Here is a 16246-nt window from a genome sequence, read left to right as displayed (position 1 = left end):
TTGGACAGTTACATGGGGAAGATGGGTATCGAGGGATATGGGCCAAGTGCAGGCAATTGGGACTAGCTTAGTGGTATAAACTGGGCGACATGGACATGTTGGGCCGAAGGGCCTGTTTCCATGTTGTAACTTCTATGATTCTAAGCACCTAAATGGCTGCTGTAAGAAATGAAAATGATACATTATTGCTACAGAAGATTCTCTGCCAAGGTTAGGATTGTCAAAATTTGGGGTAGTTCAGATGAAACCTTGTTCATTCAACCCTTGGTATGTCTAACAGCACATTCATCTTGCAGAACGGCTTCCAGATCTCAAATTACTCCTTTTATATAGTATGCAGTTTCTATTGCAGCTGATTCCACTTAAAGACCTCTGATCATGTATAAGATTATGCTTTGTAGTTATTTTGAAGATGCTGTTACTGACTATTTAGCTGGCAGCAATACCTCCTCCAACATCTAAAGAATCTCTGTACAGGCCAGGAATTGCAAAACAGCTTTACCAGTTTGTACAGGATGGCCAAGACTCTTCAGTCCCCTTAATAATTGTTATCAGAGACATTGCCACCTATTTTCGACATAAAACTTCCTCCTGCACTTACATTGCTGGTTCGGTGTCAATTGCAGAACCGCCACTGATGCCAAACTGGCAATGTAAATGCATCATAAGCCCGTGGAAAAGAAACAGGGATGATGTCACCTTTAAAGCCTCAGATGTTCGTCATTTTCATAGATAATACAGTACTATCATTGTGAACTTGGGGATTGAAAATACTGGGAATAATCAATTATCCAGACAACAGCAAGATGATACAGTCACACAGATATGCCATTATGTTGCTAGCATCCAACAGTTTACAAGACTCTACTCCCATTTACAGTAAATTAGAAATGAAAATTAGGTTTAAAAGGCAAAGAGATCACACCCAGTGTTCAGTTTATTACTGCTGTACAGACTTCCTGGTGTCTAAAGGGCAATTAAAGTAACCACAAACATCCAGATATATTGAACCTATTTCACTTATTAAAAAAAATGAATGGCAGGCAGGTTTTCAAGAATCTGAAAATTCCACTAGCACCATAACATTTTTAACATGCAGAAAGCATCTTCATTAAATTAGGTGTACTCAAACAAAAATTCCTATATATCTTTAAATACAATAATTATATACAATTGCTGTTAATTAGTACTGTATTTAATCCTTACTTTTTGGTAATATTCTAGTCAACAATGCAGTTTTGTTTAGTCAACAATACCCAAACAGCTGAAGAACGTTATTTTGTACTGCAATGATTCATCCATTGGGATTCATCGCTACTCAAAGAAACATCTGTGCCCATCTGTGATCCTCCAGTTAGATTGTTATACCTTATTTTGTTTGTTAGTTTACGGGCAAAAATGCAGTGCAGAGTGTTAAAGCTCCAAGGCGTGGCACTATAAGTGGTGAGACTGCTCAGTTGTTGTTCTCAGTCATTCTATAATAAACAGGTACTAAATGAATGCCAAAAACCTCCTCACATAAGAGAAAGAAAAAAAAGGTACAGTGTTTGCTGAAATACTCATGCACTTATGGCTCAAGAACAGTTGTGGCAGAGACGTAGGAGCAAAGCACAAGGGTATTACATACAGAGCTGTTCACTCATTTACACAATATTCTGGTGAGAAATTAAAACCAAATGTTGAAGTATAGACTTTTTGGGCTAGATTTTCTTATTGCACTTGGGCTCAAAGGATCGTTTGAGCGCAGTGCACAAAGAAAGATCAGGCAGGAAGGATTGTAAACCCGTAATGCAGCCTGCCTGATTAGATGAAAATCAAGCTGGCTTAGTCGTGGATATGTGGTCTTCCCCATCCAATGTTCCTCTACGCGCTGCATCCAGGTATTTTTTACACCGTGCATGAAGGAAAATCTGTCCCCTCGTCTTTTGGTATGTTTAGTTTGTCCCAATATATTTTGAGTGACTTGATTAATGCATAAAATTAACTTACTGCTCAAGTTTAATCAAAATCAGTGCTCACCAAAGAAATTTTATAAAGAATAGGAATTGAAGTACAGAGCACACCAGAAGTGGAATGCACTGTTTTAAAAAATAGAAAGACCGCAAACGTGTTGTTTCAGCTTTAAGGCAGATCTGGAGAATCTCTAGTTCGTAAACTTAATTGTTCCATCAAATCAATTAACTCTATCCTAGCCCTTATGAAAAAAATCAGAATATGTAAAGCATATTACATTCAAGATTTTAAGTACTTTTAAAAAGTGTCCTGTTGGCATCATCAGTTTCTATAGACACAGCTTTCTTTTTAAATGGCCCCTGTCCAGATCATTGTAGGTACTTTGTTTAAGAGGGAAAAAAGTACACTTACTGGAAACAACCTCCTGCAAGGTTTTTGAATGGTAGAGATTTTGTTCAATTCATGTCCAAACATGTAAAGACATGCATGTAACCAAAAGAGGAAATAGATCTACATATTAAATTATAGTGCACTCCACCAGAAATTCTACTCAGCTCTATTGGTATCCCTACATCTGGACAAAGGCAGCACACATAACAATCTCTCATGAGTTTTTTTTCAATATTTAATGACTTCTGATATAAGAGATTGTTTTGGTTCCTTCCGAAAGAAAGAACCTATTTAGAGCATGCCTTTATATTACAGGAAACTTCCAAAAACTACACTGAAGGGGTACAATTGCAATAAATGTTCTGATACCAGAACTGAGAGGTTATACCCATCAGGAAAGATTGAGCAGGCTGGGGCTCTTTTCTCTAGAAAAGAGAAGACTGAGCAGTGTCCTGATAGAGGTCTTTAAAATTATGAAAGGGTTTGATAGAATAGACATGGAAAAGATGATTCCACTTGCAGGGGAGACCAGAACTAGGGGCCATAAATATAAGATAGTCATTAATAAATCCAATAGAGAATTTAGGAGAAATTTCTTTACCCAGAGAGTGGTTAGAATGTGGAACTTGCGACCACAAGGAGAAGCTGAGGCGACTAGCAAAGATACATTTAAGGGGAATCTAGATAAACACATGAGGGAGAAAGGAATTGAAGGCTATGTTGATACAGTTTAGATGAAGTAAGGAGGGAGGGAGGAGGCTCGAGTGGAGCATAAACACCGGCATGACCTGTTGGGCCGAATGGCCTGTTTCTGTGCTGTACATTTTACGGAATCCTATGTAAAATGTCTCTTCGGATCAAGTGAAAGTAGAGCTGAGTACTTGTGGGGAGAATGCCTGAGTTTGATACCATGGATTAGACTCCTTTTCCATAAATATTATTTTTTTTTAATGGTATTGCTGTTTTCTTATATCGTTTTCAAGTACAAGGAATGCAGCAAATCTAAATATTAATATATTTGCTTAATACAAAACTAAACAGGTCAAAATTGTGCTGGGACAGCTTTCATTCTGCAAAAATTGATACACGATCCAACAGGATAATTACAGACCAGTTAGTTTAACAGCTGTGGTAGAGAAAATTTTGGAATCGTTAATTAAAGATGAAAATGACTAAATATCTAGGTAAAGAGAAAATAATTAGAATCAGCCATCACAGATTTCAGAAGGGATGATTGTGCTTGACAAACCTGAAGAGGTGACAGATATGGTGGATCTGGGAAATGTAATGCATTTACAGAAAGCCTTTGGCAAGATACCACATAGAAGATTATTGAAGAAAATCAAAGGTAATGGGATTAAGGAAATAGTATTGGTTAGAAGAAAGGAAACAGCGAGTAGAGTTAAGGGCAGGTTCTCAGAGTGGTTGGAGGTGGGCAGTGATGTCCCACAGCGTTCTGTTCACTGTATACATCAATGATTTGGATGTAGGGCTAGAGGATGCGGTGTCCAAATTTGAAGGCAATACCAATTACAACATGGAGAAAACAATAAACAATTCTGAGGACTAAAGGAAGCTACATGGGGATATTCATAAGATGACGGAATAGCAAAATAAAATAGTGGCAGATGGAATTCAATGTCACTAAATGTGAAGTGACACATTTTGGTTAAAAATAATAATTATACTTTGAATGGGAGAAAGATGAGTGACGTGGAAGAGCAGAGATATTCACAGGTTCACAAGATATTAAAAGCAGAACCTCAAGTGGATAGGGCCAAAAAAAATCTAATGGAATACTGTGTTTTATGGCAAGAGGTACAGAATACAAAATTCAAGATGTAATGGAATCCACATAAAACTTTAGTATGGACATAGTTGAGAGTACTGTGTGCAGTTTTGAGCTCCACAATATAGGAAAGATGGTGAGGCAATAGAGAGGGTACAGTGCAGATTCACTAGAATGCTGCCTGGTATGAGGAAATACAAATATGAAGAATGACTTGATAATTTCTAATGAAAAGTTTTCATTAGGAGAGAGAAGAGTACATGGTGATTTGATAGTGATGTTTAAAATTATGAAAGGATGGGCCACATTAGATAGAAACAGACTGTTTCCAGTGATCGAGGAGTCCAGAATGAGGAGACATAAATATAAGATTAAACGTGAGAGATTTAGGACAGATAGCAGGACAAACCTTTTTACAGAGGGTTCTGAGGCTGTGGAATTCACTACTGGAGTAAATGACTGTAACAGAGACCATGTCAAGATTTGAGAATAGGTTAGATAGGTGATTGAAGGAATAGGAAGTAAAGGGACATGGGATCAAGCCAGGCATACGGGATTAGGACTACTGCTTGTGTGGAGGATAAACACTCACATGGACTTGTGGGGCCAAATGGCCCATTTCCATGTTTATATTTCTAATTTCTATGTTCAACAGAGGTCAAATGGCCCCAAATGTATGTGGGAATTAAGCAGCTCCTACTCAATGTCAAAAAGATAGAAGAGGTTTTCTTACTCATTTTTGAGACAATATTTTTCATTTAATCAGACCTACCGTTCTTTTTCTAATGATATCAATCGGTCTGTTCGTGTAGGCCTGTTGGCTTTTTTGCAAGTAACGCCGCCAAATATTGCACAGAATTTCATCCTAGGAAAAGAAAAATACATTAAACTATTATGTTGCAATTCAGGGAGTGGCTCAGTGACAGTGTATTGGTGTTCAACTGCGGTGCACTGTGAAAATGCATGTTCCCATAACATTTGAGATTACAATCTGACTATATTAGGAAAGATTCAAAGCAGGAAATCAGGAAGGGAAGAAGTCATGAGAATCAGAGGCAACTCACCCTGAACCATTCTTGCAAATTTACACGTGATGGTTTATAGAGCAGCACTGCAAAGTTGGAGAACTGGTGTGCATTGACTCCGACTGATGATCAGTGGGAAATGTTTAAAGTGGGAAATGTTTAAAGAAACAATTAACGTGATACAGAACCCTTTTATACCCCGGAGGGGCAAGATCCCTACTTGCCAAAAAAAAGCAGCCGTGGACAACTAAAGAGGTAAGGGACAGTATAAGACATAAGGAAAGGGGATACAAAAAGGCAAAAAATGGCACAGATCCTGGCAAATGGGAAAGATACAAAGATCAACAAAGGGTCACAAAACAGATAGTAAGAGCTACAAAAACAGAGTATGAAAAGAAACTTGCAAGGGATAGCAAAACCAATACAAAGAACTTTTATAGTTACATTAGGAAAAAGAGGGAAGTCAGGAGCAGTGTTGGCCCCTTAAAAACTGAAAGTGGGGATATTGTCATTGACAATGGGGAAATGGCAGACATGTTGAATAATTACTTTGCATCAGTATTTACAGTAGAAAAAGAGGATAGCATGCCGGAAATCCCAAGAAAACTAATATTGAATCGGGGACAGGGACTCAATAAAATTAACATAAGTAAAACAATAGTAATGAAGAAAATAATAGCATTAAAGAGTGACAAATCCCCAGGACCAGATGGTTTCCATCCCAGGGTTTTAAAGGAAGTAGGTGAGCACATTGCAGATGCCCTAACTATAATCTTTCAAAGTTCTCTAGATTCAGGGACCGTCCCTCTAGATTGGAAAATTGCACGTCACTCCGCTTTTTAAGAAAGGAGAGAGAGGGAAACCAAGGAATTATAGACCAGTTAACCCAACATCTGTTGTGGGCAAAATACTGGAGTCTATAATTAAGGATAGGGTGACTGAACACCTCGAAAATTTTCAGTTAATCAGAGAGAGCCAGCATGGATTTGTGAAAGGTAGGTCGTGCCTGACAAACCTGACTGAATTTTTTGAAGAGATGACTAAAGTAGTGGACAGGGGAATGTCAATGGATGTTATTTATATGGACTTCCAGAAGGCATTTGATAAAGTCCCACATAAGAGACTGTTAGCTAAGATAGAAGCCCATGGAATCGAGGGAAAAGTATAGACTTGGTTAGGAAGTTGGCCGAGCGAAAGGCAACAGAAAATAGGGATATTGGGTAGGTACTCACATTGGCAGGATGTGACTAGTGGGGTCCCGCAGGGATCTGTCTTGGGGCCTCAATTATTCACAATATTTATTAACGACTTAGATGAAGGCACAGAAAGTCTCATGACTAAGTTTGCCGATGACACAAAGATTGGTGGCATTGTGAGCAGTGTAGATGAAAACACAAAATTACAAAGGGATATTGATAGATTAGGTGGGCAAAACTGTGGCAAATGGAATTCAATGTAGGTAAATGCGAGGTCATCCACTTTGGATCAAAAAAGGATAGAACAGGGTACTTTCTAAATGGTAAAAAGTTAAAAACAGTGGATGTCCAAAGAGACTTAGGGGTTCAGGTACATAGATCATTGAAGTGTCATGAACAGGTGCAGAAAATAATCAAGAAGGCAAATGGAATGCTGGCCTTTATATCTGGAGGACTAGAGTACAAGGGGGCAGAAGTTATGCTGCAGCTATACAAAACCCTGGTTAGACCGCACCTGGAGTACTGTGAGCAGTTCTGGGCACCGCACCTTCGGAAGGACATATTGGCCTTGGAGGGAGTGCAGCGTAGGTTTACTAGAATGATAGCCGGATTTCAAGGGTTAAGTTACAAGGAGAGATTACACAAATTGGGGTTGTATTCTCTGGAGTTTAGAAGGTTAAGGGGTGATCTGATCGAAGTTTATAAGATATTAAGGGGAACGGATAGGGTGGATAGAGAGAAACTATTTCTGCTGGTTGGGGATTCTAGGAGTAGGGGGCACAGTCTAAAAATTAGAGCCAGAACTTTCAGGAGTGAGATTAGAAAACACCTCTACACACAAAGGGTGGTAGAAGTTTGGAACTCTCTTCCACAAACAGCAATTGATGCAAGCTCAATTGCTAAATTTAAATGTGAGATAGATAGCTTTTTGGCAACCAAAGGTATTAAGGGATATGGGCCAAAGGCAGGTATATGGAGTTAGATCACAGATCAGCCATGATCTTATCAAATGGCGGAGCAGGCTCGAGGGGCTGAATGGCCTACTCTTGTTCCTATGTTCCTATGCTAGGATACAGTTCCACAGACACTGGTTATCCTTTGGTAGCTCTCCCTGATAGACATCCTTTTTATAAAAATTTAGGCAGTTTATTCAACTATGGGCTACATCACATCTAAGCCCAATCCAGTCTTTACCAGACATCCACACAGACACTTTCCAGCAGGGATTACTGGATTCCAATCAAGAGTGGGAACGCTGGCTTAATTTCCCTGCCTAACTCAGGGATGCGGAAACCACTGTAGCATGTTTGCTGTCACCTAACTCAGCACAGACTGGGAATCAAACTTGAGATTGTCAATGGACTTCCATTATCCACTGGGATATCAGGGAGCAGATACTTCCTATGACGCCTCCCATGAGGAGAAAATAAGAAATGTACAATTGTCTACATTGCCACTTTTAGTATAGGGAATTTAATTCGTTCATCAACCATATTGTTTTTAAATCCTGCCTTTTGCATCGTAATAGTCAAAGCTAGCTACTGAACACTTGAGGATTCCAAAAGCCTAATGCAGTAAGCAGCACCTCCCCCAAACGATGGTCCTCAAGGGAACGACTAATTTACTTCTGATTTTACCCTAAACTAATACATTAACCAGAGAGAACATCGCTGCTCAATGAAGTTCCATTTATTCCTCAAATCAAGAAAATTCAGCAGTATCTATACATGGGATCAATGGAACAAGTTAAAAAACACACCCACTGTAGCTCTATTTTCCTGATTGGTAACTAACATCATTGCAGGCGTCACCTCCATATATTGAGCACTTTATTTTCACTGTTTCTTACTTGTAAACGTGAAGTGTAACCTACAAGCCTCATATTTTTCTGAATTTTGCATTGTATGGGTCAGAAAACCATAATATTATACTCAAGATACCATATAGGTCTCATGTTCTTCATGCGCATTGGAACTTCTATGTGCAATTAACTCACCGTGATAATTCCAAGTATTTTCAACAAACAAAGTAACATAGCTATTATATACCCTGTATTAAATAGGATTATTAGAGAAGGATTTAAGCTGCATGGAGCACCTGTTCCATAACCACTACCTTTAGCATTAATATATGATTTGCTATTATCTTCCTGTTTACCTGTTCAATTATATATTTGATGTGAGTAAGTTAATAGTCTAAATGTCATTTAATATTTTAACAGTAACAAAAATAAACAAACAATCAAAAAATTAGTCATTATGTTGTAAAATTACAGCTAAATTAACTTAAAGAAAAAAATTAAATCCATGCACACAGATTTCAAATTAAAATGTGTAGTGTAGAAGTTAAATAACGTGATCTTGTTAAAGAGTGCCCCCTGCTGGATTTTTAAAAATTGTAAAGGATGCTGCATACCTTTCTTTTTTCAACAATAAAAACTTGCACAACACAACAAATTTTAGCTATTAGAAATTTCCTCCAGCTGCAAGTACACTTATCCAAAACAAAAAAGGTTACACTATATAATGTATGTGTCGCAAAATAGGCAATTGGGAAACATCAGAGCATCACCAGTACCTTGAAGAGGTCCTCCCCCCTCATCCCAGAGAAATAATCATTCTTTCTCTACTACAACTACCAGAGTCATAATTATCAAGCACGCAATCTTCCAGAAGGGAATAAAAATGCTAATCTTCCATTTTTTTCTTTTGCAGGAAGTATTAGATGTGACAGAATCCTGCTGTCCTTCCGGGATAATCACAAAGTAATAGAAGTAATACTCACCCCTCTTTCAACTACAACTAATTTCCTTTATAATCCAGGACTCCCAACAAATTTCAATTTTTAAAATGGCATTCCTTGACGTACCCACAATCAGTATCCCCACCTCTTATTCCTAATTCATAGATAATGTTTCAGGGATCTATGTGCAATCTCCAGTTCTGGACATGGGGCTATCATATTATTCCATGCAGGTGTACTGTGACTTGGTCAGCTACTGCTGATATTAGTGGAGGTAGCTCTAGGGAGCGGAAAAGCAATTTTAAACGATCTGAGAGTGTCACAAGGAAACCGACGTATAATTTTTCTACGAAATAAACTGCAACAAGCAGTTGAGTGTTAAGACATTACGTTATGAAGCTTTTATCTTCATGGATAGCATTGTTCCATGCCATGGAGCCTCAAGGGCCAAATAAATGAAGGTTACCCATAATTTGCATATATTTCAAACTGCAGATATTGGCAAATCTTGACGATCTAATTTAGGATTTATCCACCAGTGAGACAATTGCACTAAGAATCCACAAAATTCAGAGAGCAAACCAGGGAGCAAGAAATCAAACCCAAAAAAGAACTGAAGTTCCCTGTGCGTAATGGACTGTACATGGCATTTGGAAACCCAGCGTTTTATGCGCATATTTTAGGATGCAAGCTTTAGGAATATATCCTTGAAATTATGACAATACTTTTGTCAAAGAAGGAATTAAAAACCAATTTGAAAAAAGTACAAATCTTGCAAGTCTTTCAATTCATTACATCAGCTTGGAAAAATTATGATAGCCTTGTGACAGCATGGCAATAAGTATGTACTAAGAAGTCTTGTTAAACAGATATAGTTAAAAGCATTCTCTGATAAAGTCATGAATCAGAGCAAACCACCCTGTACCACAATATCAAACAAAACAAGAAAAAAACAAACAACCCTGGGCATTCCTGGACTGTATAGCTCAACTACTCATTATCTTAACCAGCTGAGCCATTGTGGGAACTGGTGACAAGCTATACTTTATCACAACAGCAAAGGAAGATAATGATCATACATTGAACAGGGGGGGAAATCCACTGTAATTCATTTTTTTTTTATTCGTTCATGGAATGTGGGCGTCACTGGCAATGCCAGCATTTATTGCCCATCCCTAATTGCCCTTGAGAAGGTGGTGGTGAGCTGCCTTTTTGAACCACTGCAGTCCATGTGGTGAAGGTTCTCCCTCAGTGCTGTTAGGTAGGGAGTTCCAGGATTTTGACCCAGCAACGATGAAGGAATGGCGATATATTTCCAAGTCGGGATGGTATGTGACTTGGACGGGAACGTGCAGGTGGTGTTATGCCCATGTGCCTGCTGCCCTTGTCCTTCTAGGTGGTAGAGGTCGCAGGTTTGGGAGGTGCTGTCGAAGAAGCCTTGGCGAGTTGCTGCAGTTCATCCTGTAGATGGTACACACTGCAGCCACGATGCGCCGGTGATGAAGGGAGTGAATGTTTATGGTGGTGGATGGGGTGCGAATCAAGTGGACTGCTTTGTCCTGGATGGTGTCGAGCTTCTTGAGTGTTGTTGGAGCTGCACTCATCCAGGCAAGTGGAAAGTATTCCATCACACTCCTGACCTGTACCTTGTAGGTGGTGGAAAGGCTTTGGGGAGTCAGGAGGTGAGTCACTCACCGCAGAATACACAGCCTCTGACCTGCTCTTGTAGCCACAGTATTTATGTGGCTGGTCCAGTTTAGCTTCTGGTCAATGGTGACCCCCAGGATGTTGATAGTGGGGGATTCGGCGATGGTAATACCGTTGAATGTCAAGGGAAGGTGGTTAGACTCTCGCTTGTTGGAGATGGTCATTGCCTGGCACTTGTCTGGTGCGAATGTTACTTGCCACTTATCAACCCAAGCCTGGATGTTGTCCAGGTCTTGCTGCATGCGGGCACGGACTGCTTCATTATCTGAGAGGTTGCGAATGGAATTGAACATTCTGCAATCATCAGCGAACATCCCCATTTCTGACCTTATGATGAAGGGTAGGTCATTGATGAAGCAGCTGAAGATGGTTGGGCCTAGGACACTGCCCTGAGGAACTCCTGCAGCAATGCCCTGGGGCTGAGATGATTGGCCTCCAACAGCCACTACCATCTTCCTTTGTGCTAGGTATGACTTCAGCCACTGGAGAGTTTTCCCCGATTCCCATTGACTTCAATTTTGCTAGTGCTCCTTGGTGCCACACTCAGTCAAATGCTGCCTTGATATCAAGGGCAGTCACTCTCACCTCACCTCTAGAATACAGCTCTTTTGTCCATGTTTGGACCAAGGCTGTAATGAGGTCTGGAGCCGAGCGGTCCTGGCGGAACCCAAACTGAGCGTCGGCGAACAGGTTATTGGTGAGTAAGTGCCGCTTGATAGCTCAGTCGACGACACCTTCCATCACTTTGCTGATGATTGAGAGTAGACTGATGGGGCAGTAATTGGCCGGATTGGATTTGTCCTGCTTTTTGTGGACAGGACATACCTGGGCAATTTTCCACATTGTCGGGTAGATGCTAGTGTTTATAGCTGTACTGGAACAGTTTGGCTAGATGCGCGGCTAATTCTGGAGCATAAGTCTTCAGCACGACAGCCGGGATGTTGTCGGGGCCCATGGCCTTTGTTGTATCCAGTGCATTCAGCCGTTTCTTGGTATCATATGGAGTGAATCGATAATTCATATTTAAATGTCAGTCATCTTAATATTAGAGATTTGAATCCAAATTCCAAAAACAAATGTTTGAATCCATTTTGCAATATGTCAAAGTTAACTTTGAGTACTTGAAATGCCTCAAAACTTCTACACCTGGAATGGCAGTAATTTGTTAACCCTAATTTCTAATAATTACAAGTAATTTGGTCTATCGCTTGTTTAGGTCAAAAATGTGATAATGAAATAGAAAGCACTAGTCTTGCAGGTCAGAATGCCAGCCACAAATTGAGATTTGGAGAGTAACATAGAAAGGATTTTAAAAGACATACATGAACATTTAACGTATACCAGGTTTTACAGTACACCTTCAGGAAACATCCTCAAATGATAAAAGTTTTGTGCTAGCACGAGGACATCAAAAATACTTGAAATCTGTATATAGACCCAATCCAAAAGAAAAATGAGCTGCGGTTAACAGATCAAGGAAGCTTTCAGCCCTTACAGCTCATCCTTCTGTAGAAATTTGTGAAAGCAAAAGGCAGAAGGGAAAGGCTTGAGGGAGGTGTAAAAAGGGGAGAAAGGAAAGTTAGGGGGAAGGGGAAGAAAGGGCAGAAAGAACTTGTATTTTCATAGTGTCTTATCAAGTCTCCCAACAACATCTCAAAGCACTTCACATACTACTTATTTTGAAATGTAGTCACCATTTTGTTCGGAAACATCGCAGCCATTATATATACACAGAGCAAGACTCCAGCAGCAATGTAATTTATGGTCAGTTAACAAACTTTTAGTCGTGTTGGGTGAGTGAAGATTGTTGGCCAGCACACAGTGATAAATCCCTGTTCATCTTCGAATAGTGCCATGGGATCCTTAACACTCATGAACAGCAAACAGGATTTCGCACCCGAAGCATAGCACCTCAGATAATGCAACATATCTTCAATACGGATTCAGCCTAGGCTCAAATCCCACATTGGGGCTTAAATGCACAACCTTCTAGGTCAGAGGCAAAACCACTGTCAATTAAACAGTTCTTCCTCACGCTAACATAAAACACCTATGGTATTTATTCGATTGCCGCAGCAGTAGTCCTAAGCATGAAAGGTCAAGTTTGTAGAAAGGTTTGTAGACTGCACCATATTCTCTTCTTGACAGAACAATAGTTTGGAAGCATGAAGACAATTTGGAATGGGGAAAAATAAGGCAAAAAAACTAAAATACATTTTGGAAAAAAATACCAGACAATTTGAAGTGCAACTGCAGTATTAAATATAGCTTTCAGAATCCAAAACTGATTCAGTGACTCTAAATTCTCAATGCAGACAATTAAAAATGATTGCAATGTAATTTAGATGCATGAATAGCACTATGCATTTTAAACATTTTGGCATAGTTGAGTCTGCGATACTGGATGCAGTGACCACTTATCCATGTGCATTTACAGTTAACGCATCTCTACATGATAGAACTGAAGCGTTAAAGTGAAGAAGCAGAAAACGTGAAGATGGAAATAGCATCCCATTCAGATAAGTTCAAGTAACCCTGCTGACCTTACTACATAGGGCAATGGCTTCACTTATTGCACGACAGATGCAACTTAAAAAATTATTGTATCCCATTATAAACATAATTTTCAAAATACATGGCCATCAGTATTTAGAAAATGTTAGCATTTTTCTGTTTTTGATTTTTTTTTTTAAATACCTATTTAACTTTTTTGACTACTGTGGATGATCCAACTGTTGTTGGGTTGTGGGGGCATTCATAGGATTGTATCTGTGATAAATAATAGTGTTGGCAATCAGATCTTTGGAGATAGCTTTTAACTGGCCAGGCAGCAATTTTTATGAAATTGCTTCCACCTACAAAATGAACAGTGCAAACTGGGAGGCAGGAGAAAAAGGTATGTGCAACATTGTAGTTAGAAATAATATGGCAAAATTTTAGAATAGGGAGAGAAAAATATTAATTAGAAAAAAGGCACAGGAAAGGGAATAAGGAAAAGAGAAAAGGGAGGGCAAAAAGACATTCGGGCAAGCAGAGGTAAAGGTTATAAAAATGTTTATGCATAATTAGGTTTTAGTACTTAGTTTTGTATTACAGTAATAAGGATATTGTTTAAGTGACTTTATTACTCCAAGTGTTTTTTCTAGCATCATGAAGTACAAACTGAAAATTTGAACAAACTTACTCACCAATAACCTGCTCACCGATGCTCAGTTTGGGTTCCGCTAGGACCACTCAGCTCCAGACCTCATTACAGCCTTGGTCCAAACATGGACAAAAGAGCTGAATTCCAGGGGTGAGGTGAGAGTGACTGCCCTTGACATCAAGGCAGCATTTGACCGAGTGTGGCACCAAGGAGCACGAGTAAAATTGAAGTCAATGGGAATCAGGGGGAAAACTCTCCAGTGGCTGGAGGCATACCCAGCACAAAGGAAGATGGTAGTGGTTGGTGGAGACCAATCATCTCAGCCCCAAGACATTGCTGCGGGAGTTCCTCAGGGCAGTGTCCTAGGCCCAACCATCTTCAGCTGCTTCATCAATGACCTTCCCTTCATCATAAGGTCAGAAATGGGGATGTTCACTGATGATTGCGCAGTGTTCAGTTCCATTTGCAACCGCTCAGATAATGAAGCAGTCCATGCCCACATACAACATCCGGGCTTGGGCCGAAAAGTGGCAAGTGACATTCGCACCAGACAAATGCCAGGCAATGACCATCTCCAACGAGAGAGTCTAACCACCTCCCCTTGACATTCAACAGCATTACCATTGCCGAATCCCCCACCATCAACATCCTGGGGGTCACCATTGACCAGAAACTTAACTGGACCAGCCATAAAAAATACTGTGGCTACAACAGCAGGTCAGAGGCCGGGTATTCTGCGGCGAGTGACTCACCTCCTGACTCCCCAAAGCCTTTCCACCATCTACAAGGCACAAGTCAGGAGTGTGATGGAATACTCTCCACTTGCCTGGATGAGTGCAGCTCCAACAACACTCAAGAAGCTCAACACCATCCAGGACAAAGCACCCCACTTGATTGGCACCCCATCCACCACCCTAAACATTCACTCCCTTCACCACTGGCACACCGGGGCTGCAGTGTGTACCATCCACAGGATGCACTGCAGCAACTCGCCAAGACATCCAAACCCGCGACTCTACCACCTAGAAGGACAAGAGCACCAGGCACATGGGAACAACACCACCTGCACGTTCCCCTTCAAGTCACACACCATCCCGACTTGGAAATATATCGCCGTTGTTTATATCGCCGACTTGGAAATATATCGCCTAACATCTGTGGTGGGTAAAATTTTGGAGTCTATTATTAAGGAGACAGTAGCGGAACATTTGGATAAACATAATTTAATAGGACAAAGTCAGCATGGTTTTACGAAGGGGAAGTCATGTCTGACAAATTTGCTTGAGTTCTTTGAGGACATAACGTACAGGGTGGATAAAGGGGAACCAGTGGACGTAATGTATTTAGACTTCCAGAAGGCATTCGACAAGGTGCCACATAAAAGATTATTGCTCAAGATAAAGAATCACTGGATTGGGGGTAATATTCTGGCATGGGTGGAGGATTGGTTATCTAACAGGAAGCAGAGAGTTGGGATAAATGGTTCATTCTCGGACTGGCAACCAGTAGCCAGTGGTATTCCGCAGGGGTCGGTGCTGGGTCCCCAACTCTTTACAATCTATATTAACGATTTGGAGGAGGGGACCGAGTGTGACATATCAAAGTTTGCAGATGATACAAAGATGGGAGGGAAAGTAGAGAGTGAGGAGGACATAAAAAACCTACAAGGGGATATAGACATGCTGGGTGAGTGGGCGGAGATTTGGCAGATGCAATACAATGTTGGAAAATGTGAGGTTATGCACTTTGGCAGGAAATATCAGAGAGCAAGTTATTATCTTAATGGCGAGAAACTGGAAAGTACTGCAGTACAAAGGGATCTGGGTGTCCTTGTGCAAGAAAATCAAAAAGTTAGTATGCAGGTGCAGGAGGTGATCAAGTGATCAAGAAGGCCAACGGAACGTTGGCTTTTATTGCTAGGGGGATAGAATATAAAAACAGGGAGGTATCGTTGCAGTTATATAAGGTATTGGTGAGACCGCACCTGGAATACTGCATACAGTTTTGGTGTCCATACTTAAGAAAAGACATACTTGCTCTCGAGGCAGTACAAAGAAGGTTCACTCGGTTAATCCCGGGGATGAGGGGGCGGACATATGAGGAGAGGTTGAGTAGATTGGGACTTTACTCATTGGAGTTCAGAAGAATGAGAGGCGATCTTATTGAAACATATAAGATTGTGAAGGGGCTTGATCGGGTGGATGCGGTAAGGATGTTCCCAAGGATGGGTGAAACTAGAACGAGGGGGCATAATCTTAGAATAAGGGGCTGCTCTTTCAAAACTGAGATGAGGAGAAAC

At 40.4% G+C, this 16246-nt stretch overlaps 1 protein-coding gene across 1 annotated transcript in view; it reads right to left on the bottom strand.

Moving 5' to 3' along the window:
* The window catches only part of taf1b (TATA box binding protein (Tbp)-associated factor, RNA polymerase I, B), a 96793-nt gene that overhangs the window by 35776 nt on the left and 44771 nt on the right, over positions 1 to 16246 (bottom strand). The window contains exon 5 of the mRNA XM_067984257.1: positions 4905 to 4997. Within this exon, the coding sequence (XP_067840358.1) occupies positions 4905 to 4997 (93 nt within the window). The remainder of the gene's footprint in view (positions 1 to 4904; positions 4998 to 16246) is intronic.

This window comes from Heptranchias perlo, chromosome 5, assembly GCF_035084215.1.
Source record: "Heptranchias perlo isolate sHepPer1 chromosome 5, sHepPer1.hap1, whole genome shotgun sequence".
Lineage (NCBI taxonomy): Eukaryota > Metazoa > Chordata > Chondrichthyes > Hexanchiformes > Hexanchidae > Heptranchias > Heptranchias perlo.
The sequence above is the reverse complement of the archived record's forward strand: the minus strand, read 5'-3'. Positions and strand labels throughout refer to the sequence as shown.